Source organism: Copadichromis virginalis, linkage group LG4 (assembly GCF_057382275.1).
Source record: "Copadichromis virginalis isolate Kocher_CV1m ecotype Utaka linkage group LG4, C_Virginalis_male_GT1.1, whole genome shotgun sequence".
NCBI classification, from domain to species: domain Eukaryota; kingdom Metazoa; phylum Chordata; class Actinopteri; order Cichliformes; family Cichlidae; genus Copadichromis; species Copadichromis virginalis.
In genome coordinates, this window is record NC_140621.1 from 10,666,333 (window position 1) to 10,687,331 (window position 20,999).

A 20,999-nucleotide genomic window follows, 5' to 3' on the forward strand; every position below is an offset into this window, starting at 1 on the left:
TACATACTACAAGTAACCACAGCTCATCTCTGTGAAGAACAATCACTTCAGATTAAAAAAAAATCACACTGGAGTGTACTTAAAACAGCAGCTTTTATTTGCTTGGTAGGCAGTAAATGATTATCTTTCAGTTCACCTCAGAAAACTTCAAACTTCTATATAAAGGTCAATGTCACCACCTTGTGGATTCTTCTTGGTATTGCCTCCTAACAAAAGTGTTTCAAGCCTTCCCTGTGCCCTCTCTAAAAAGCATAAAACAGGTTCAGGAGTTGTTACTTAATGATAAATAATTTCTTTAGAGATCAGTAATAGTCCACTCATAAGGACGAGCTGCTTGCAAGGTTATGAATAATCGATTTGGCTGTTGTATGATATCCTTTTTATAGGAAAGTTAAAAGGATATTCAAAATTTTCACAGTAATGGGTTTAGATGCAGTTAGTTTGACGAGCTAGTGTAGCGCTAGCTCTGCACTCTAGGTCAACTCTTTTAAGCTTGTTGATTTTTACGTTTTCGCTGACTTTTTTCATTGACAGAGGAAGGGAGGGGAAAGGGAGGGGAAAACACAAACAAACACAGCAAAGTCAGAAACTAGCTTGTGAACACAGCAGCTTAAAAGTTTGACATTTTCCTCAGAAGCTGATGGAGATCAAAAATAGAGCTAAAAGGAAAGGCAAGTTGGACAGAACCAGCCACCCCCAAATAAATTTTATTATGTGTCTTTTCACTGTGTCAAGAACCAACTATTTGCCAACGTGAAAAAAAAAGAACACTGCTAGCAAGCTTGGTTAGAAAGCTGCATTCATCAGGACATCTCGGATGCTCTGTTAGGTCCCAGTCACAGAGGCCTCCACAACCAGCTGATAACTAACGGTCTTTAGGAAAAAAATGTGCATTCCCTGATCAATTGGCAAGTGGCTGCAGAAGGTTGCGTGCTATCACTAGTTGAAATAAGGTGTGTCCAGTGCTCCACTGAAAACCTCTGATTACTTTGGTTACAGCAAACTGCTGCAGTCTCCCACAGTTTGCATGGAAGACAAGTTTTCGCTACCACTCAGTGGTTTGTTTACAGACGAGATGGCGTCTTCATGTACTTGAAGTACAGAAAGAGGCAAAGATCTGAGTCATGCCGACAATATTGAATACTAAGCTAGCAAAAAAGACAGCGGCAGTTACATTTGAGAACATACCAGCCGAAAGATTTTTCAAATCCAGCAAACCCGTAAATAATTGTCCTTATTTACGGGTTAAAACTGATCTATAAAGCATTATTTGTAATCAGGGAAACATGTTATTTTGTGTTAGTGGGTAAGCCCACAGCCCAGTAATACAGTGGTTTGTGGAACACAGTAGAGTGGCTTTAAGGTGCAACTTAAACATGAGATTGCTTCTCATTTAGTTTTCTCTGTTTTTCTTCGCCCCACTTCAGTAGCCACAGACCCCACAGTGGCCCCAACCATACCTCCATACGTCCCTCCCACGAACAGGCCGACCAGTGACCCCAGCAGCGACTCCCTTCTCACCAGAGAGGACAGCCACCTAATCCACCCAGTCAGCTTTTCCCACAAGCCCCCGAGGAAAGACGGAGCAGAGGTGGAAGGTGAAACATCAGTAGAGGGAAAAATGCTATCTACATCCACATTCAGGTCACCTATGCTCCTCTCTGCTTCTTCGCGGACCTCTTCCAATTCTTCCTCATTCTCCAGTTGGGAGTCTGTGGGAGACACCTGGTCATTCAGCTCCTCTCTTCTTTGTCTCACTATCTCTGCCTGCCTCTCTCTCACCCTTTCCTCAGCCTCCTGGTACAGAGGGCAGCTAAAGTGTAAACCCCCACTCTTCATAACTGCCTGCTCGACTTTCTCCAGCAGCTCCTCCACCGATGTCCTTCCATCTTGTTCTCCACTGCGGGCTTCCAGGGTGTGGTAGCGCTCTCCACATCTCTCCACCAGCTCCATTAGGTCCTTTCGCCATGTGACGAGGTATTCTTCCAGCTGCTCGTCCTCATCCAGCACATCTGTGTGGGTGAAGAGTATGATGGTATTTCTGCTTACAGCAGAGGAACCAAAGAGCTTCTTCAGGACATCCAGTGCCTTGGCCTCTTCATCAGCCGGCTGGTTTGCTGGGACACAGAGCAGAAAGGCGTGTGGTCCAGGGCTGGATGAGGCAATGAAGGAAGAAATGTAATTTCTTCTTTCCTCTGAGTTACAACCTGAACCGTACCAGGCTGGACTAGAGACTATCACCACCTGCAGAGACGTGACAGAAGCATAAAGAAAAAGCAATTACAATTGATTACAATGCACCTGTTTAAAAAAATGTCTTATTTACAAAGATTTTTTTTTTTACTTTGGTATTCTTAAACTGAACTCACTACGTGAATGAAGTTCAGTCTGTGTGTGCATGGCAATTCCAAAATTTCTTCACAAATTTCATGGATATTTACACTTTTATAAGGATTAAAGTCAGTAAATTCAGAGATTTACTGAACACATTTTTCATGTTGGAAACAAAAGCACTGAAAAAATATGAAAAGACTGAACTACATTGGACTGCACTGTTGAGATACCTTTGCATCTTTATCTATAAGTGTGTTTAGGACTTACTCTTGTCTTAATAATACACTAACTCTATAGCAAACCCTAATATTACAGCCTTACAGAATCCACTACATGTTAGCATCAGTGGTTCTGCTGATCCACTGAAAGTTACTACAACCTGCAGTTTGCTAGCTCCCTTTGACCTGTAAATTGTTCTTGGATGTCAGAATTTGAATTGCAGAAGCCAGTTTAACACAGATTTATGGATCAATCTGTTACCAGTGAAAGCTATGGAACCAAGGAACAAATCTCAGGGCTCAAACACAACTAATTCAAATTACTACTTGAGGCTGGCTCCAAAAGCGAGTCGATCCTCTGCTGTTAAAATACTCGACTCAGAAATGAAAATAACACATTTACAGCTAAAACAGTTTTGGTCTCAAACATTTATTCACATCCTTATAACAATTGTATGTTTGTATAATCCACCTATTTGAATTTTTTAAGGCTAGTCAGTTGAGTTCTTGCTTGTGGCCCTTTGGCCTGTTTTTAATAGCTTATCTGACAAATAACAAAGCTTTCTGTGTGGCACAGCCCGTCCGAGAAGTGTGCACTCCAGTTTTGGTTAGTAAAACTTGAGTATTTTATTAGTTTATTACAAGGCATTAGCCAGTATCTCTGTTCATACAGTTTACAGATGCAGGTTGGCAAGCAAGCTTGTTAGCATTAGCTTATGATACAGAAATTCACAATCTTGACCTAATACGGGCACTTCTGACTCGGAAAAAAACAAAAAACAAAACATTGGTGGAAGCCAAACCCTAATGTTAAAAAATTAAGATTAAAAAATGTGGGTCACAACCACAGTGGCTACATCCATCTTTTATTTACAGCCTGTGTATATCTTAATCTCCCTCCCCTTCATCCTCCTGTCCTTGTCCATTGTCAGCAGTTCCTTCACACTAATAAATGTATCTTGCCTTGTTTGCTTATATTAGAATTACACTAGGCAAGCATTTCACAGCAGTATAATAATAATAATAATACATTTTATTTAAATAGCGCCTTTCAAAGCACCCAAGGACACTGTACAACAGATAAAAACTGGAAATATACACAATGGTAAAAATAGAAGATAAAAGTTAAAACATACAGAAATTTAAGAATAGGCAATTTTAAACAGATGAGTTTTGAGGGTGGACTTAAAAAGAGAGAATGAACTAATATTTCTGAGGTCCGGGGGTAGGGAATTCCAAAGTCGAGGGGCAGAGCAGCTAAAGGCCCTCCCTCCCATTGTGATCAGACGAGCAGAGGGAACAGAGAGAGAAAGAGAAGATGAAGATCTGAGGCAGCGGGATGGGAGCTTCATCTATAATAAGTCAGAGAGGTACGGTGGAGAGAGAGAATGAATAGCCTTGAATGTATACAGAATTATTTTAAAATGGATGCGAAATTTGACCGGGAGCCAGTGAAGTTGCTTCAGGATTGGGGAGATGTGGTGGGTAGTCCTAGTAATAATACGGGCAGCAGAGTTCTGGACACGTTGGAGCTTGTTGATAGATTTTTGTGTGAGGCCAAATAATAATGAGTTGCAGTAGTCAATTCTAGAGATAACAAGATTATGGATGAGAATGGCAGTGGCGTGAGGTGTGAGGAAGGGGCGGAGGCGATTAATGTTACGGAGTTGGAAATATGCTGCACGTGTAATATTATTGATATGTGAGTTAAAGGATAATGTGCTATCGAGAATGACACCCAAGCTTTTCACAGAGGGAGAGATAGGGACCAGCGAGTTATTGATGGTGAGAGAGAAATTGTTAATTCTGGATAGCAGTCGTTTAGTGCCAACCAGAAGAAGTTCCGATTTATTGCTGTTGAGTTTAAGAAAGTTGGAGGAGAACCAAGAATTAAGTTCAGCTAGACAGAGGATGAGGGAGGGTGGAGGAAGAGTAGAGTCAGGTTTGGTAGAGAGATAGAGCTGGGTGTCATCGGCGTAGCAGTGGAACTGAATATTATATTTACGAAAAATATGTCCGAGTGGAAGAAGGTAGATGATGAAAAGAAGGGGCCCGAGGACAGATCCCTGGGGCACCCCAGTGGATAAAGGAGAAAGCTGAGAAGTGAAGGATTTTAATTGAATGAACTGAGTGCGGTCAGATAGGTATGATTTAAACCAGGCTAGTGGAGTGTGAGAGAGACCAATAGAAGCTAATCTGCTAAGGAGAATGGGATGAGAGATGGTGTCAAAAGCTGCACTCAGATCAAGAAGGATAAGGATGGAGAGGAGACCAGAATCAGCTGCTATAAGAAGGTCGTTTGTTATTTTTATAAGAGCAGTTTCAGTGCTATGTAGAGGACGAAAGCCAGACTGGAACTGTTCATAAAGGTTATTATCAGTTAGGTGAAGATGGACTTGTGAAGCAACTATTTTTTCAAGGATTTTTGAGAGAAATGGTAGATTGGAGATAGGACGAAAATTATTAAAGTTGTTGGGATCTAGACCAGTTTTTTTCAGAATTGGGGTAATAGCAGCAACTTTGAAGGAAGCAGGAACAGTTCCAGTGGTGAGTGAAGAGTGAATAATAGCAGATATGAGGGGAAGGAGAGGGAGTAAGCAGGCTTTGACGAGGACAGTGGGGATAGGATCGAGCTGGCAGGTAGAAGGCTTTGATTTATGGATGAGATCAGCAATATCAACTAAGGATGGAAGTTGAAAAACAGAGAGGAAGTGAGAAGGGGGAGAAGTTAGGACAGAGAAGCTACATTGAGCATTAGGGTCCAGGTCTAAGTGTATTTTATGAATTTTATCAATAAAGAATAGCATTAGAGCATCACAGAAGTTAGATGAATAGAGATGAGCAGTGGATGATACATTTATTAGTATCATCCACTTTGCCTTCCTTGGAGGCTGTAAAACAAATTTAACTGCATTGACCACCCAGCAGATTCAGGTGTTTGTTTTTGCTTTGGTGTGAAGGCTAATGGTAGAATTACTGAGCCTAGTAACCACATTTGTTTGTTTTTTTATATATATAGTTGACCACATGAGAGCAACAGCTGCAAAGTGATGAATATATTTAGTATCAGTGTGCATCAAGATTTCACACCATAGAGTACATATAACAAGGCTATGATTTTACAACTAACGCGTTAAAACAAACCCAGGTCTGTTGGCTCAGTTTCTTTTGGCTGGTGCGAGCGCTGTAAACCAAAGCCTTGAGCAGATACGCCCCGAGAGTTTCACAGTTGCTTATTGTTTTTTTTTGCAAAATTTTGAAACCCAGTCATGCTTAATTTTGTGGGTTTTCTTAATCATTTAAATGTGCCTGGTTGGTTAAGCACACATTTCTTTTTTCCTGTGAGGTAAGAAACTCAAATGAATACTGCAAAACTGGCTTTTAAATGCATTCGTGCTCATTGTTGCGTCTGAGTACATCAGATTGCATTTCAGATGAGAGGATTCAGTGATGTCGACATGCAAGAAGGTGTTTACAGGAAATGCCACTGGACAAAATTCAGACCGCATCTATCATCTGCACGATTAAGCAGCAGCACGTTAACAAGAAGAGAGAGAGAGAGAATTTATTAGGAGTTACATTTTCTTTCACACAAACATGTTTCTGTTATTAACCATTGTAACCACTGGTGTCGCCAAAACAACCAGAAATGGATCCTTAATATTTATCATGTTTATATGTTTTTAAACATATATGTTTAAAATATTAACACAAGCCCTTAAATCCTTCATGTAAATATGCCACACAGACTAATTTTCATCTGCAGTCAATGGCAGGTTTATGGCAAACATTAAGACAAACATGAATTTGATGGTCAGTTTGTCGTCTTCACCACTGTAGCTGACAGTTCTTCAGCAACCTGCTACTTGATTTTAGCATGTAGCTGTAAACCAATCAGGCATAACATTTTAACCACTGTCAGGTGAAGTGAGTAACACTGATTATCCCTTGATCGTGGCAGTTTTTAGTGGGTCCTGACTCCTGCCCACCACCAAAAGCTTCAACAATGAGCACATGAGCACCAGAACTGGACCATGGAGCAATGGACGAAGGTAGCCTGGTCTGATAAACCACATTTTCTTGTACATCACATGGATGGTTGGCTGCGTGCGCATCCCTTAACTTAGGAACATCTAGGCTCATGATGCACTGTGGGAAGAAGGTGAGCTGGCAGAGGCAGTGTGACGCCTTGGCCAATGTTTTACACGCAAACCTGGGATCCTGCGAACCATGTGGTTACTTTGACATACCTACCTAAGCATTGTTACAGAACATGAACACCCTTTCATGGAAACAGTATTAACTATGGCTGTGGCCTCTTTCAGCCGGATAATGGACCCTGCTACCAACCAAAAATGGTTCAGGAATGGTTTCAGGAGCACAATGAGTTTGAGGTGCTGACTTGGCTTCAAAATCCCCAGATCTCAATCCAATCAAGCATCCGTGAGATGTGCTGGACAAAGAAGAACAATCAATAGAGCCCTCCCCCCTTCACATTTTGATGCTAGATCAGGCCTTCAGGGGTCTAGTGGAGTCCGTGCCTCGATGGGTCAGGGCTCATTTTGGCAGCAAAAGGGGGACCAACACAATATTAAGCAGGTGGTGATAATGTTATGCCTGATTGTTGTATAATCATATTATGAACATACATCTGGCAGGTTACAGTAGGTGGACTAAATGTAGGTAAATTATTACTTTATAGACTAAACTTAAAACTAAATCATATTTAATCTAAATTGTAATAATTTTGTCTGAAACAGGCCTCTTATGTAATGAGACACTGAGTCTCAATGACCACCATTATAAAAAAAAGTTAACCAAAAAAAAAAAAAAAAAACATAAAACAACAGAGGACCCAAAATTGAACCCTGGGGTACTCCGATATTAATGTTAACTGTTTAGGAAATTAACACATTAATAGATAATAAAGTTTTTGTTTTTTTATTGACATTTATACTCATATTTTAAGGTATTGTATTTTGTAAACATCTGGCTATAATGTTTCAAAAGCACAAAAGAGACATGCAGACTTCAGAAATAAGCAGGTGAACTTATAAAGGACCACAGTCCATACTCGTCAGTTATTGTTACCTGTCTGCCCGCGACTTCCCCTCTGTGTTTGCTGCACTCCTGGACAGCATCATCATCTGTGTCCTGCTGGTAGTCTTGCAGGCCGAGGATTTTGCATATTGCAGTCTTCTTCCCTGCCCCACTCCGGCCCAGCACCACCAGCCTCAGCTCTGCTCAACAAGAGAGAGAAAAAAACGTTTTCATGACACGCTGCACTTATTTCATACACTGAAGTGTGCTCACTTTAAAGGGACCGAGTTTTTAAATTCACTTATAGCCCAAAATAACTGCCATGTATAAGCTGTCTGCTCTTTATCGTGCGAGTTGTTTACAGAGATAAGGCCCACCCTGTTTGCCGGGTGTGCGTGTCGTAAGCTCGTCTGCTACATTGAGCTTTGAAGCGTTTCACCTCAGCTGGCTGCGCCCTTTGCAGCTGCTGCTTCCCGTAAACCGACCGTGGAGGAGCCGCGCCCCTAACTTTCCTTTCTTATTTCATGGTTTCTGCCCCCGAAACGCCACATGCGAGACAATTTATCAAACCTACCTGACTGTGTAGCAGATGCTGACATTTCTGTTCCTGCTCGCTGTCGTATGTAGCGTTGAATCAGGCGTAAACACACACTTCCTAATTCCTGCGGGCTGACTCAGCCCTGCCTCTGACACTGAAGTTCACTCCGCCAGAGGTGAACACAGCTCCATCTGTTGTGGGAAGTGTTGATGGCACCATGCGCACATCAGGGCATGGATGTCAGCACCGAAGTTTACAATTGTTAACTCGGGGGGAATAATTTACTCAGTTTAACTGGATGACTTTATTTATCAAATGACCAGTTGGTTTTTGAGCATAGACTTCTTACTCATAAGGTAAGACAGATAAGCCATTTATAACTGCACCAATCCATCTGCTGTTAATGCAAATATCTAACCAGCCAATACTCAGTGCATTTAGAAATGCAGACCTGGTCAATATGACCTCCTGAAGTTCAAACTGAGCATCAGAATGGGAGAAGAAAAGTGATTAAAGTGACTTCGAACATGGTCTGGATGTTGGTACCAGACGGCCTGGTCTCAAACTGCTGATATACTGGGATTTTACCACACAAACACCTGTAGGGTTTATACAGTTGTCTGAATAAAAGAAAATATCCAATGACTTAGTTAACTGTAATTTAAATAATTACAGCCACAGTATGCACAAGATCTGACTAAACAACGCATCAAACCTTGAAGCTGATGGGCTCCAGCAGCAGAAAACCACACATGGTGCCAGTCCTGTCAGTTATGAAAAAGAAACTGAGGCTACAGTTCACCACAATCAGAGAGTAGTGGATGGTACCTGGTCTGACGAGTCTAAATTTCTACTGTGAAAACTGAATGGTAGGGTCAACATTTGACATAAACATGGAAGCATGGACACTCAGAATTCATTAAAAAATATTAGCTGAATCTGGGAAGTGATCATTTTAATGTTGCCACATGGTTCAAGTTTAAGCCGGCGGTGAATTGTTGGAACAGCTCTTCACGACAACAAAGTCACACCTAAAGGTGTATTCAATCAAGTTTTCACATGTTATATACACAGTAAAATATTACATGTATAAAATGAGTCATTTATACAGAATAAAAGAACAACTAAGCAGATGTGAAATATATTACATTATGTCAGTGATTAGCAGGGAACTTAAAGGTTTCTGTACACTTCTGTAAAAAAGAAAAAAGTTCAATATGTAGACATGTATTGAACTCTCACGCAATTAACGTGCCACTGAAGAGCTAAGCATACACAAACACACACATTTAGTCCACTACATCCATCCATAAAACAGACAGTTGTACAGTAACAGTAAAACCAAGCTGACGTGCCTTGTAAGATTAACATGTTCCATTCAAAAATACAGCAATTAGAAATCTAAGAGAAACAAGTTCTTAAAAAAATACACTTTAAAAACACATCGATGCTAAAAATATCCACATTTTTCAAATGCCAAGCCGAGGCTTAAATTAAAGTCCAAAGGATCTCCCTGGTCAAGTGTTTCTCCCAGATTTCCAGTCATCTTTTCCTCAAAGTCCAGGCATGATGTAGGCGATGTTGTCCAATGTATTTGACTGACAGAAGGAGACAAGAGCTTTGTTAGCAGTTAGCGATAAAAACCACATATTATACATTGAACGGTTATCAAAAACAAGCAGAAACGTTTAACAGCAGAATCTGTGAAGAATTGAATGAAGCTGATGGTACGATACCAGGACGTTTCGAGGACATCCATTTAACTGTGGTATCTGTGCTGTGAGACAGGTCAGCGGGCCCAGCGCGCACAAGATAGAGTCCAGAAGAACAGACAAACTCCCGGATACAGCCACCATCCCCTAGTGCGAGAAAACATGGCTTACTGGTTTCATTGCACATTAACAAATTCAATTTAAAACTTTGCATTTATGCTTTTATTTCTAGATAAAAGCTTTTATAGGTGTGCGCATTTAAAACTCACCTCTGTTTCCTGGAGCCGATGTCCAATTAGGGACAGAGACTCTCCCAGCAGCTGCAGGTGAGCCGCTGCATCGATGGGATCGACATCTGGGACTCGAGCCGGGGACAGGGACATGGTGCCAGGCGCTCTGGTTGGAGACACCACTCCTGTCGATGTCCCTGCAACTTTACAGAGAAAACGGCACTTACAGACGGCAGCAAAGATCCAACAGTGAGTGGACTAAAAAAAACACCGCGCTCACAGTCAAATATACCTTTGCTTTTGGTCTCGCTAGACGTCTTGTGTTTGACCGTCGTGGCTTCAGCTTTGTTTTGTTTGTGCTGCAAATACTGAGCTTTCTGCCTCCAAACCTACAGAAAAACACACACATGAAGCACACCACCAGCACTTAAGTGTAAGCCACACTGGATTATAGCAAAAGACAAAAACCTACCAGCTTGTCCTTTTCAGGCATCGCCTTCCAAACCTCTGCCAACTTTTTACTCAGTTCGCCAAACACTGCAGATTATATGCAAACCCATTCAGTTTATATGTTTTTTCTTACCGTTAGATTTAAAGTGCTTCATCACAAATTATACTGTATTTCAAAGTTTTTCTCACCTAGTCCCGGCTGTTCTGCATTTATGTTGACCCTGTACTCCTTACAGAACACCTGATACGCTGTTGTGTTTTTCTTCTTGGGCTTGATGACAGAAAAACAACAACAACAATTGAGCACATCATTAACATTTCCTTACAAAGAACGAGAAATGTAACTAAATACTATCTCACCTTATCTTTATCCTTCTCGTGCTTGTCTCGATCTTTGTCCTCCTTCTTCTTCTTCTCTGTCGTACCGTCGCTGCCTTGGTGGTGGTGCGGAGGGATAGGCGTGCCCATGGCATACATAGGGCCCACAGCACTGTGAGTGACCGTGAGATGGGAGTGACTGTGGCTCTTTGATGAGTCTGGTGACAGTCATACAAAGATAAATGGGCAGATGTAGAGTTAATTACACTGGCTTCAGAAAAGAAATGGGCCCTTTTGTGAAACATTGTTATGGATGGAGTCAGTATTAATACTCATCAATTCAACTGCCCAATAACTGCATTAATTCCCTTCTCCTCTAAGGTAGCAATGACACAATCCTGTGTTGGTCTCTGATGACAGTTTAGTACCTGAAACAGCCTCAAACAAAGCACAACGCTTTGCAGAATATGCAAGAAAACGGTTCCTGCTAAAAGTGGAAACCACAAAAACACGATCAAGTACAACCAGACTATGAAGGAGGAGATACTAGAAGTTGGTGTTATGCAGTCTAAAAGCAAACAAATTTACACCATATGACAGGAAGAGGAAATTACTGATTAGGTTAGACGGTGGGAACGCTGGGCTTTAAGCAGCTGGATAAAAAAGTTCAACCCAAGATCCAACATCCCAGGTGGATTTTTTTTTTTAAATCACTAACAATATTGTGCAGCTGCTGACTGCCACTAATGGCAGTAGCTAACTGGAAAAGGAGGATGGCAAATAACCTTTATTTACTTAAACTTATAAATGCTGCTGAATACAAGTAGCATTTTTCTATATCATCAGAAATATTGTTATTGAGAATCTGGAGCCTATAGCACCCTCCTCCCAGTGGTTTTTAGCTCACACTTAGTTCAAAGTGCTTCAAAGTGACTAACTCAGAGAGGGCCCTCATGACTAACCCCACCCGTTAAACATGCCTCCAGGCCGGTATCACTACTAGAAAAAGAGGTGGTGGCTGCTGTTTAACCTACATCATTTTAAGCTATAAAGCTTCAGCAGTCACATCAATTCATTTCAGCTTAAGCGTGCTGTAAAATGTAGCAGCAGTGAATAGGAAAAGAATCACTGGCTTTTCCCCTGCCAACGTTACAGCTGTGTTTACATTACAAAGAGCTTTTAAAGACTTCAGCCTCTAAATGCCACCTCCTTCCTTGATATCATTTGCGAAAGCTCTCGGTGAGAACTAAAGGATAATGAAATGCTTCTGCTTCAAACCTAGCTAAATCCCACACTCGACGGTGTCCTCCAAAGCAGAGTTTCCTGGCAGAAACCTTCAAATGCCATTTCCCTTAGTCATCAAAAGCCACTGTGTTGACAGCATTAATCAGAAGACAAATCACATCATGAGACATTCAAACCGGTCAGGTCCCATTCATCAGTCTGCTCAGACTGTTTGTCATAATGTTGTTTGCCAACTTCACACACTAGTTTTTATCTTAATGTACTTGACATGACAACAATATACTCTTACCACAGTTGTTTATTCTTTTTTGTTGATCACATTTTTATGTTTATCTTTATTTTGAACACTATGCACAGTGTAGTTTGTTTTATCTTTATCATTGTTTATTCTATTACAGTTGCATTGTGTGGTTACTGCTGATCCTTGTTTCATGCTGAACTGGGCTTTCATGAGGCAATCACTTACCTATGCCTCACTGACTTGAGGTGAACACTGAACCTGAACATAGGAAGCCGATTTTAAAAATGCTTTATGAAAACAGAGGATATCAGACACCTGAAACATTTAGTTTGCTAGCCCTAGAAATGTGTCTGTCACCCAGAGAGGAACAGCTCAGGCTCCACTTGCCCTCCTCACGCTGTCGAGCACTGAAATACTTTCCAAGTTAACTCATTATCGCCTTGCAGCTGTTTGTTTGTTTTTCTGTCTTTTTATCCAACACAATGACAGTGGATTTGATTTTGACATCTGACAGTATGTTACTATTTTTTTTTTAAATGGAGCATAAACTGAAGCTAACTGTATCTCAAGTAACTACAGACTTATACAGACATACACTGTTACCTTCACTTGAGGTGGAAAAACGTTCATATTTAGCCAGTCCTCTTGGACACTTTGCTTATGCAAACAGCCTAAACTATTTTTAGAGAATGCTGAGTTTTCTGGAGTTGCCCTGATGTTTAATTTATTTTTAACTTAGTGTATTGCATTTAGCTGCGTTTTCTGAAAGACTGATTGCACCACATTAATACCATGACTCAGGGTAGTTATACCAAAGCGCATGACTTTGGTATAACTACCCTGTAAAACACGAATTTAAGTATCACTGTATCAATGTTAGTGCATTTCCTAAGGTTCCTAACATTAGAAAAGTGTATTAGTATAGTAAATCAGCACGTGTTATGTTGTTAACAGTTATGGTTACAGTTATGCTGACACTTTTAACAACTAACAAAAACCATGGGGAGAGTTGAAGCTGACTAAAGCTAAATTTTCCAAGTGAAACCCTGATGCAGCAGGTTTCCTCTTGTCAGCCATAAGGAAACCAATTATTAAATGTTGGCATGAAACCACAATAACTGCTGGCAGCTAGACATGAGTCTGGCTAGCTGGCTAACTAGCAAAGACGGTCCCAAAAAGTGTAAACTGTGTTTTTATGATCATGTATAAACAATAGAGACGCCTCTGTTTCCACAGTTTGATTCCAATACCAAAAATGCAGGACAAAGTGTTTCCAAAAAAATGCTTCTGAGTGAACTCACCGCTAAATCCTTTGCTGTGCTTCTTGTCCTTCCCACTTTTCTCCTTGTCTCTGTCTTTTTCTTTGTCCTTTTTCTTTTTGCTTTTCTTGCTCTTCTTCTTCTTTTTTGACAAGTGCGTATATGAATCGTCTATAACCAGTTCACCTGCCTCCAGTTCTGCCCCAGAAGAAGAGCTTTCATCTCCCATGCCACCTCCATAATGTCCTTCATACCAGAGTAGAATAACAAATATTAATTTAAGAAAAAATAAAAACTGAGGAAATGGATAGTGTGCTGTGTATACAGAACTGTGCAAAAGTCTTAAGTCAGACTTTTTTTTGTAAGTGATTAATCCAAATTTGAACATTTTTTGATCGAATGTACAGATTCATCCTACCTTCCACTTCCACCTCTTTCCCCACCACAGGCAGCGGATCTCTATTCTGCTGCAGCTTCTTCTTGGGCGACTTTGAAGGTAGTGCCCCCTCCCGATCCTTCTCTTTCTTCACCCCTCCTTTGGAGGAGTGCGGCGTGCATGGGAAGCTCTCTCCCTCCTCTTTCTCTGGCGACATGATGAGCTTCATCTTCAGCCCATCCGCTTCACGTAATGTCAAGGGCTCTTCTTTGGGGACGCCGCCGTGGAACAGAGAGGATTTGGAGGAAGAGGAGCTGGAGGAGTGCTTCTTGGAGGAAGATGATGACGAAGAGGTGGGACGGGAGTGAGAGAAAGAAGAATGGCTCCCCGTGCTTCCACCGCCGCCGCTGCTCTCACGTTTGCGGTCCTTGGAAGAGTGCGAAGAGAAGGACGGGTAGGAGGGCTTCTTATGCAAGTGGGGGCTGGGATCTGAACCTGTGGCCAGGGGAGAGGTGATAGCCTGCAGGAGACCCATCGCCGTATCTGTGGGATGGGATGATGAGGGAGAAGAAAGGGGCGGGGAGCGGTCCGAAGACTTGTGCTTCTTCTTGTGGGGAGGAGGGCCTGAACCATCATGGTCTGTTGAGAGAATAAAAAGGAAGAAAAATACAAGCTCAATTACAAGAACACAACATGACAATATATCTTCCCAGTGTTAAATTAAAACACAACCACTCACCTCTGTAATGGTAGTCATCGCTATGCTTTTTCTTCTTTTTGTGTGATTCTCCTCCCAGCATGAAAAGTTCTGAATCCTGATTTGAAAAATATCAAAACCATAATAAATAGCTTCCATCATGAACACTGACGGTGAGCTACTGATGACAAATAACTTACCTTAGGCCTTTTCTTGGAAGACTTCCGTACTTCAGCAGCAATCTCCTCCTCTTCCCTCAACAGATCTTTGTACGACCTCCTCTTCTCCCTCTGGCTGCGACCAGCCACGAGCCCCCTGTCTCCCTCCATTCCCACATCTAAAATGCACAAAATCCACGTCATATTTCTGGCTTCCACAAGAAAAAAAAAACCCTAATTATTCTGGTCACATGTGCATCTCATTCAGAAGAGCAGCGATTAGACTAAAATGCAGTTTTGTTACAGTTCGTTTGTGTTTCTGGGGGTACTAAAAAGTCACACTTCATTACCAATGGCTTCTCTACCCTTGATCTCCTCAAAAGCCATGGTCTCCCCTTTGCCAACACTTGATATGAGATGTCAGACAACACACCGACCTGTTAAGTAAAAACACCAAGAGCAAAAATCAAAACACTAGTCCAGACATTAAATAACATATCAACACCAGGGGGAAAGAGAGTCAGAGCAGTTTCAGTAAATGTTACAAGTGAAAATAATAGTCAGGTATAATTTCCTTGCAAACAGATTATGTCTTGCTTTAACTATTCCCGGTTAATCCTACACTCAGCCCTCGAAGCAGCTTGGATGTACCTAAAAGTGCTCAATGAGTAGCAGTTACTTCAGGAAAAATGCTATTTGTGTTATACTGCATTTATAATATGGCCCCACTCCTATAAAAAGAGTTACAGAAAATTACAGCTAAAGAAAATTTCCCGCCTACTTTCGTAAAGATACACAAACACACCCCCCTCTCTATCCACTTTCACCCTGTCGCTTCCCAACATTTAAAGGCTCCCAATCAGTCATGCCGAGTGTGCCTTGAGCTAGCCGGCGAACAGCGCTAAGGAAAGCCCGAGGCTTTTCCCACAAGCTAGGCCGCGGTCAGCTCAAGTGGACAAAAGAAACCCGCGGGCATGCGTTTAACTCCGCTCCTGTCTCCATCTCCTATGCAGTGCAAGAATGTGTAGTTTGGAAACACCGGGAGGTGAAGAAAAATAATTTTTACTACCTCCAAGAGATCTCCAATTTACGCGGGTCCCGTCGCCATCTTTAGTATCGGCGAGACAATACGCGTCGGTGCGGGGGGAGGGGCTTAGGTAACGTAGCCAATCGGCGTAAAAGTAGCCATATTAGCAAGCCTTTGATTAAATCTCTGTATCCACTGAAACAAATGACAACTACAAAGGCCCTCTCATATAAAGACACAGACAAAAATACTATACATATATCCAAAGATAACAATTTATTGATTTACATCAGTTTCTAACAACCAAGTCAATCTTACAGTACAGTTCACACAGACATGCAACACAAGAGGAAAAGGCAACGATACAAAGAGGCTGTCCATAAGAACCAAAAATCACAACAGTGATAAATGTTAAATTATTTTGTCTCAAATAATCTTTACTGGTAACCTGCAAGAAATTAGCATGAGCACACAAACACAATCGCACGTTGACTCAAATGCTGTCACTCGCGCAGCACTTCCACTAGCTTCCTGTTCTCAGTGTGTTTTGTCCTGGTGAGGGGGGTTCTTATATGATTAGCATCTAATCATTTTAGCCAAGATAATAATGTTGTGTAGCACTGTTAGCACCCTGGACAAACTGCGAAACTCTCACCGTTGTTTAAGTTCAATCACCAAAACGCACAATTTTTGGCATTCATTAATTTAAAAATAAAAAACGTCAGCATAACATCAAAACAACACTCATTTAAACACACACACACACATATATGAAGCCACATGCAGTGGCTTTGTACCCCACCAGTGAGGTACAGCCCACAGTTTGAGAACAACCAAATAATTACCAAAACAAACATATATAACAAAAAGTACAACTGTTCCAAAGGGCAATTTATCTTAACGCTCAGTTTAAGAGATGACCACAGCGTGGTGGTTCAGCTCGTGCTGGCCAGGTCGAAGCTAGTAAAGCAGAAGCTTGTGCCCCCCCCCCAAAAAAAAGAGGCGCTGAGTTTCACTTCTTCAGTGTTTTATCTTCTACCTGTCGCCCAAATTCTGTTTCTGTAGACTGAGTGATGTAAAACTGGCCAATAAGTCAGTCACTTCATCCACCTGTAAGAAAACCACAGAGCTGTGTAAGAGCTGGTGAGAAAAAAAACACAAATCTAAAATACATATTAAAGTTTTGTTGCGTTGTCCAAATATTATGCGTCCATCTGAATAGGAGAATTGAAGACTGAGTGATGAGGTCTCACCTGCTCTTTGGTGCGCGTGTGCTCCAACTGTGTCGAAATGTGCTCCAGCCTCTCTTTAGCTTCACTCTGGCCCATTAAATTCAGGTATTCTCTCAGCATCTGAATAATCTGACAGGCAGATAAAAAAAAAACATAAAAATTCTCCATCAATGGGGAAGAGCGGCAGAGTCAGACTGCGTGTTTCCAAACTCAGTTTGCATCTACTATTCTAAGAAAGTAAAGCCATTTTCTACCTGTGTGACTTCCCCTCTCAGTGTTTCTAAGCTGCGTGAATCTCCCTCCTGCAAAATGTTCAGCTTAGAGCGTGCTAGATGCAGTGGGGTCCTGCCAGCTCGATCAAGGGCATCCACGCGGGCTCCTTAAGAAAAACAATAACAAACAAACCTCTCAATTACCCATTACCTTCAATTGCCTTTAAATTCTAATTAAGTTATCATCACATTTCCTCATTTATTAACTCAGATTAAAGATGGCAGCCATGAAGAAATCAATTATCAAGCTAACGAGTTTCCCGTCCAACATATGAGCTACATGGTTTGTTTTTTTCTAGTGAGGCCTTTCTGGTCAGATGGGAATATGGCACAATTTGGGGAAAAACAACAGACATCCACAGGGCATTTGAGTCAAGAGCCTCATTTGGTGTTGTAGATCAAAACCAGAGATTGTATATAAAAGATGGACAAAGTCACTGTGACATCACCAACTGTTTAGCGAAACCCTGTTACGAAGGTTTCTTGCAGTTCTGAAACCAGAACTGAAGAGTGAGGGGCAGTAAGGCCAAGAAACAAGAATACTGCAAGCTTAGAGGCTGATGGAGGCTCAATCACACAATAAAGTGAGCGTACTGATCAAGGGAGGTGGGAATATTATTTGATAGATTTCTATAAAACCAGATGCGTCGCCTCCTTGTGGCCATTAAAATGAGTCAGAGGTTCTGGGCACTTCCATATTTGCATAGTTTTTCAGATCTGGAAGCAGTCCATGCTCAAAACCTGCCTCAAGCTGTCTTTCTTCAGGCTAATATTAGCTTGTGTACTTTATTAATTTATTAGCTAACACCATAAATTAGCCACCGCCAGAGTCAAGTATCATGTCTAATTTAAAGCTAGCTGGCTAACTACAACCCTACTAACACCACATTGTACTGCATGTTGTCTGGTGTATTACCATATCAGGACACTCTGTGGTGAATTATTAGCAGCTGATAGACAAATCTCTGATCGGCTGATGCATATGCACTGGATTTTAATTATCTGCCAGACTTGAGCGTTAAGTTTTTGGACAAACTACACTGGTAAAAAACAAATGTCATTGTAACTGGAGTACTCCACCCCCATTTCCACTGTTCCAAGTGCTTAAAAAGAAACATGCATGAATTCTTACACGTTTCCTTAGGGCGATACACCTCCTTATAATATCTAAAGCAATATAGTTCTGGTAATTGTTTCACAAAGATGGAGAATTTAGCTGCTGTACAAAAGTCTTACCTCCCCTTAGCAGTGTGGTGATTACAGGCACATGGTTGGTACAGGCCGCTGTAGGAACATGGGGTGAAAAAAGTGAATTGTGAAAGAAATACACGATCCGATGCAGAAATCTGACTTCAGTTTTAGTTTTGAGTTTTCTGGGTCATGGTCTCTTACCCAGATGGAGGGGGGTATTCCCCAGACTGTCTCGCTGGTTGGGGTCAGCACCGTGGCTCAGCAGCAACTGCACTATAAACATAAAACAGACATTGGGAAAGAACAATGATCAACTGATATTAAATCCAGGTAAAGGTAAGGACATTTATGAGCATCAGTCAGAGTTATATGAAGCGCAGTAAACAAAATCTGCCACTGACAACCTACCAATGCTCTCATTGCCATTGCACGAAGAGAAATGAAGAGCTGTCCTTCCTTTGTCATCTGCTGCACAGGGGTCTATATCATCTTGCAGGAGCTTTCGGACTGAGGAAGAAAATGTGAATTTCAAAAAAAGGAAACAGAAAAACACAACTTGAAGTCATCCCTCCCAGACAGTGCTCGCAAGGTGTTTTACTGTATTCGCCCATGCTTTTCTTTTGTTTAAGCAAGACCCCATGCAATTCTCTCCTTCTGGGTATAAATGAAAAGTCACTCACTCACCTCCAACTACTTAAAAATGCAGCAGCTAGGCTTTCTGATGTTTTAGCAAATGTCATCACATCACCTCAATCCTGACCTTTCTCCTTGTAGAGTTGATCTTTAGGCCTGATTTTAACTTGTGGGGTGAAACTTTGTGAAGGCTATGATGTAACCTACACTGAAGTGGTCAATGTCGTTGGTGGCATTTGTGCTGGTGCATTAATTACAATGTGGTCACGTCGCAGTGTTTTACTGGCTATTCCAAGAGTAAAAATCACATTTAAAAGCCCAAGGCTCACAAAAAGCACATTTTTGTTAGTATTACTAATTATGTTGGCAATTTGTCTTTCATGTATGTCTATGCCGTGTTTTCCATGTAATCTCTAATGTTACCCTGTTCTGTTTTTGGCTTTAATGTCAGCCTTTCTTTTTAAATTTAATATTCTGGCTTTTGCCTGTCTGTCAACCCTGTTTTAATCTGCTACATAAAAAAAACATTGTTCATACCTGTGTCAATATCATTGCTGTTTGCTGCTTCCCTCAGTCTTTTGGCAGCTGTTAAAAGAAAACATTCAATGACAGGGACATTAGTATTTCTTCCGGATTTCATGGAAAGAAGCAAACTGCACTGCATTAGATGTGAGACCTTATACAGAGGAGCATTTTATCAATTAACAACACAGGAATAAGAACTTCAATACTGAGAATTATGTTCTTATTCACTGTGACACATCTTCTCAGCATGCATTACTTACTGACATGCATTTTCACTGTTACCATACCAGCTCTCAGTTTATGTGACATTAGCAGTATGAGTTAGTGCTGGTTAGTTAGTTTCAAAAGAATTTGCAAATTGATGATGATTCATCTCATGACATAACCTTTATAGGTTAAAAGCATCGGTATCGGCAACACTCGACCTGTTATTCACTTGGTATCGGATCGATACCAACATTTGCAGTCTTGCACAGCACTACTTAGTTTGTGCAGCGACATTTTCAAACACATAACTACAACTCCGCACACACTATTTCTTTTACCATACCGTTGCTTACCATAAACATCTTTACCGATGGGACCCAGGTTCCGCACGGCTCTGTGGTGCCGCCTGGCCCTGCTCCCCGTTATCTTCCCCAGTTTGCACGCCACATCACCCGCACCGAACTCTCCTCGCCCCGGCTCCCACAGCAAGTGCAGGTACCTCAGTTCTTTGTCGTCTCTCTGTCCGAGTCGACCCAGCACCACTTTGCCCTCCCCTGTCCCACTCATCCCAAACCCGACAGCACCGTTGCCCATGTCGTCCATCCCGTCCACGTTACCCCGCTGCTGCTCCCTGTCCGCCGCTCCCTCTACGGGTCCCTGCTCCACCATGTATTCCCCCTCCGAGCTGGACGGGTCATTATCCGAGGCAGGGATAGCGCTCCACCCATCCATACTTTATCTTGGCATAGAGAAGCTATTTTTGCGCTGTACTCGTTGCATAAGGTACCTTACAACTCCTGCTGAAGCTAAAGGGAAATAAAGCCGCGAGTAGCATCGGGAGTCCGCCTCGTCTGAAGCATGTTTATCTTGCACCGACTCTTCGGGCCGTTACACAGCGTCAGAAAACACAGTTACTCTCCCGGTGGCGTCACTGCATCCTGGAAAAATGTAAAGTGTTTAAACTGCGGACGCCTTTTTCCTTCACACATCAAAATGTCCCCTATTGCACATTTTCCACTTCATCGGGTAAAAGCCACGCCCATCATACAGCCAACAACCTCGAAGTATGAATCACCAATCAGATTAAGAGATGCTC

General features: G+C 41.7%; 3 protein-coding genes and 1 long non-coding RNA gene across 5 annotated transcripts in view; 1 reads left to right on the plus strand and 3 right to left on the minus strand.

Annotated features, from left to right (window-relative positions):
• The window catches only part of LOC146710838 (uncharacterized), a 47,828-nt gene extending 45,713 nt beyond the window's left edge, over positions 1–2,115 (plus strand). The window contains exons 6-8 of one of the 2 annotated variants that reach the window (XR_014920047.1): positions 1,428–1,598; positions 1,794–1,977; positions 2,052–2,115. This is a non-coding gene — a long non-coding RNA (uncharacterized LOC146710838). Of the gene's footprint in view, positions 1–1,427; positions 1,599–1,793; positions 1,978–2,051 lie in introns of those variants that run through there. The other variant, XR_014920046.1, reaches the window with a different exon arrangement.
• LOC146710840 (GTPase IMAP family member 7) lies at positions 75–8,289 on the minus strand. The gene is made up of 3 exons (XM_085453478.1): positions 8,167–8,289; positions 7,644–7,792; positions 75–2,244 (listed from the first exon to the last, which is right to left on the minus strand). The coding sequence occupies exons 1-3, from the start codon at positions 8,189–8,191 to the stop codon at positions 1,390–1,392; spliced, it is 1,029 nt and encodes a 342-aa protein (XP_085309604.1). The 5' UTR covers positions 8,192–8,289; the 3' UTR covers positions 75–1,389.
• Positions 8,290–9,068: 779 nt separating this feature from the next.
• hmgxb4a (HMG box domain containing 4a) lies at positions 9,069–15,967 on the minus strand. Its single transcript, XM_085453479.1, has 13 exons — positions 15,886–15,967; positions 15,167–15,253; positions 14,859–14,995; positions 14,701–14,776; positions 14,004–14,600; positions 13,628–13,831; positions 10,883–11,058; positions 10,712–10,793; positions 10,545–10,609; positions 10,365–10,461; positions 10,112–10,275; positions 9,867–9,989; positions 9,069–9,728 (listed from the first exon to the last, which is right to left on the minus strand). Exons 2-13 carry the CDS (start codon positions 15,201–15,203, stop codon positions 9,684–9,686), a joined length of 1,803 nt encoding a protein of 600 aa, XP_085309605.1. The 5' UTR covers positions 15,204–15,253; positions 15,886–15,967; the 3' UTR covers positions 9,069–9,683.
• A 133-nt stretch (positions 15,968–16,100) lies between these two features.
• Positions 16,101–20,955, minus strand: ankrd54 (ankyrin repeat domain 54). The gene is made up of 8 exons (XM_085453480.1): positions 20,257–20,955; positions 19,709–19,756; positions 18,947–19,045; positions 18,740–18,811; positions 18,584–18,631; positions 17,330–17,454; positions 17,097–17,204; positions 16,101–16,953 (listed from the first exon to the last, which is right to left on the minus strand). Exons 1-8 carry the CDS (start codon positions 20,633–20,635, stop codon positions 16,879–16,881), a joined length of 954 nt encoding a protein of 317 aa, XP_085309606.1. The 5' UTR covers positions 20,636–20,955; the 3' UTR covers positions 16,101–16,878.
• Between the last annotated feature and the right edge of the window lie 44 nt (positions 20,956–20,999).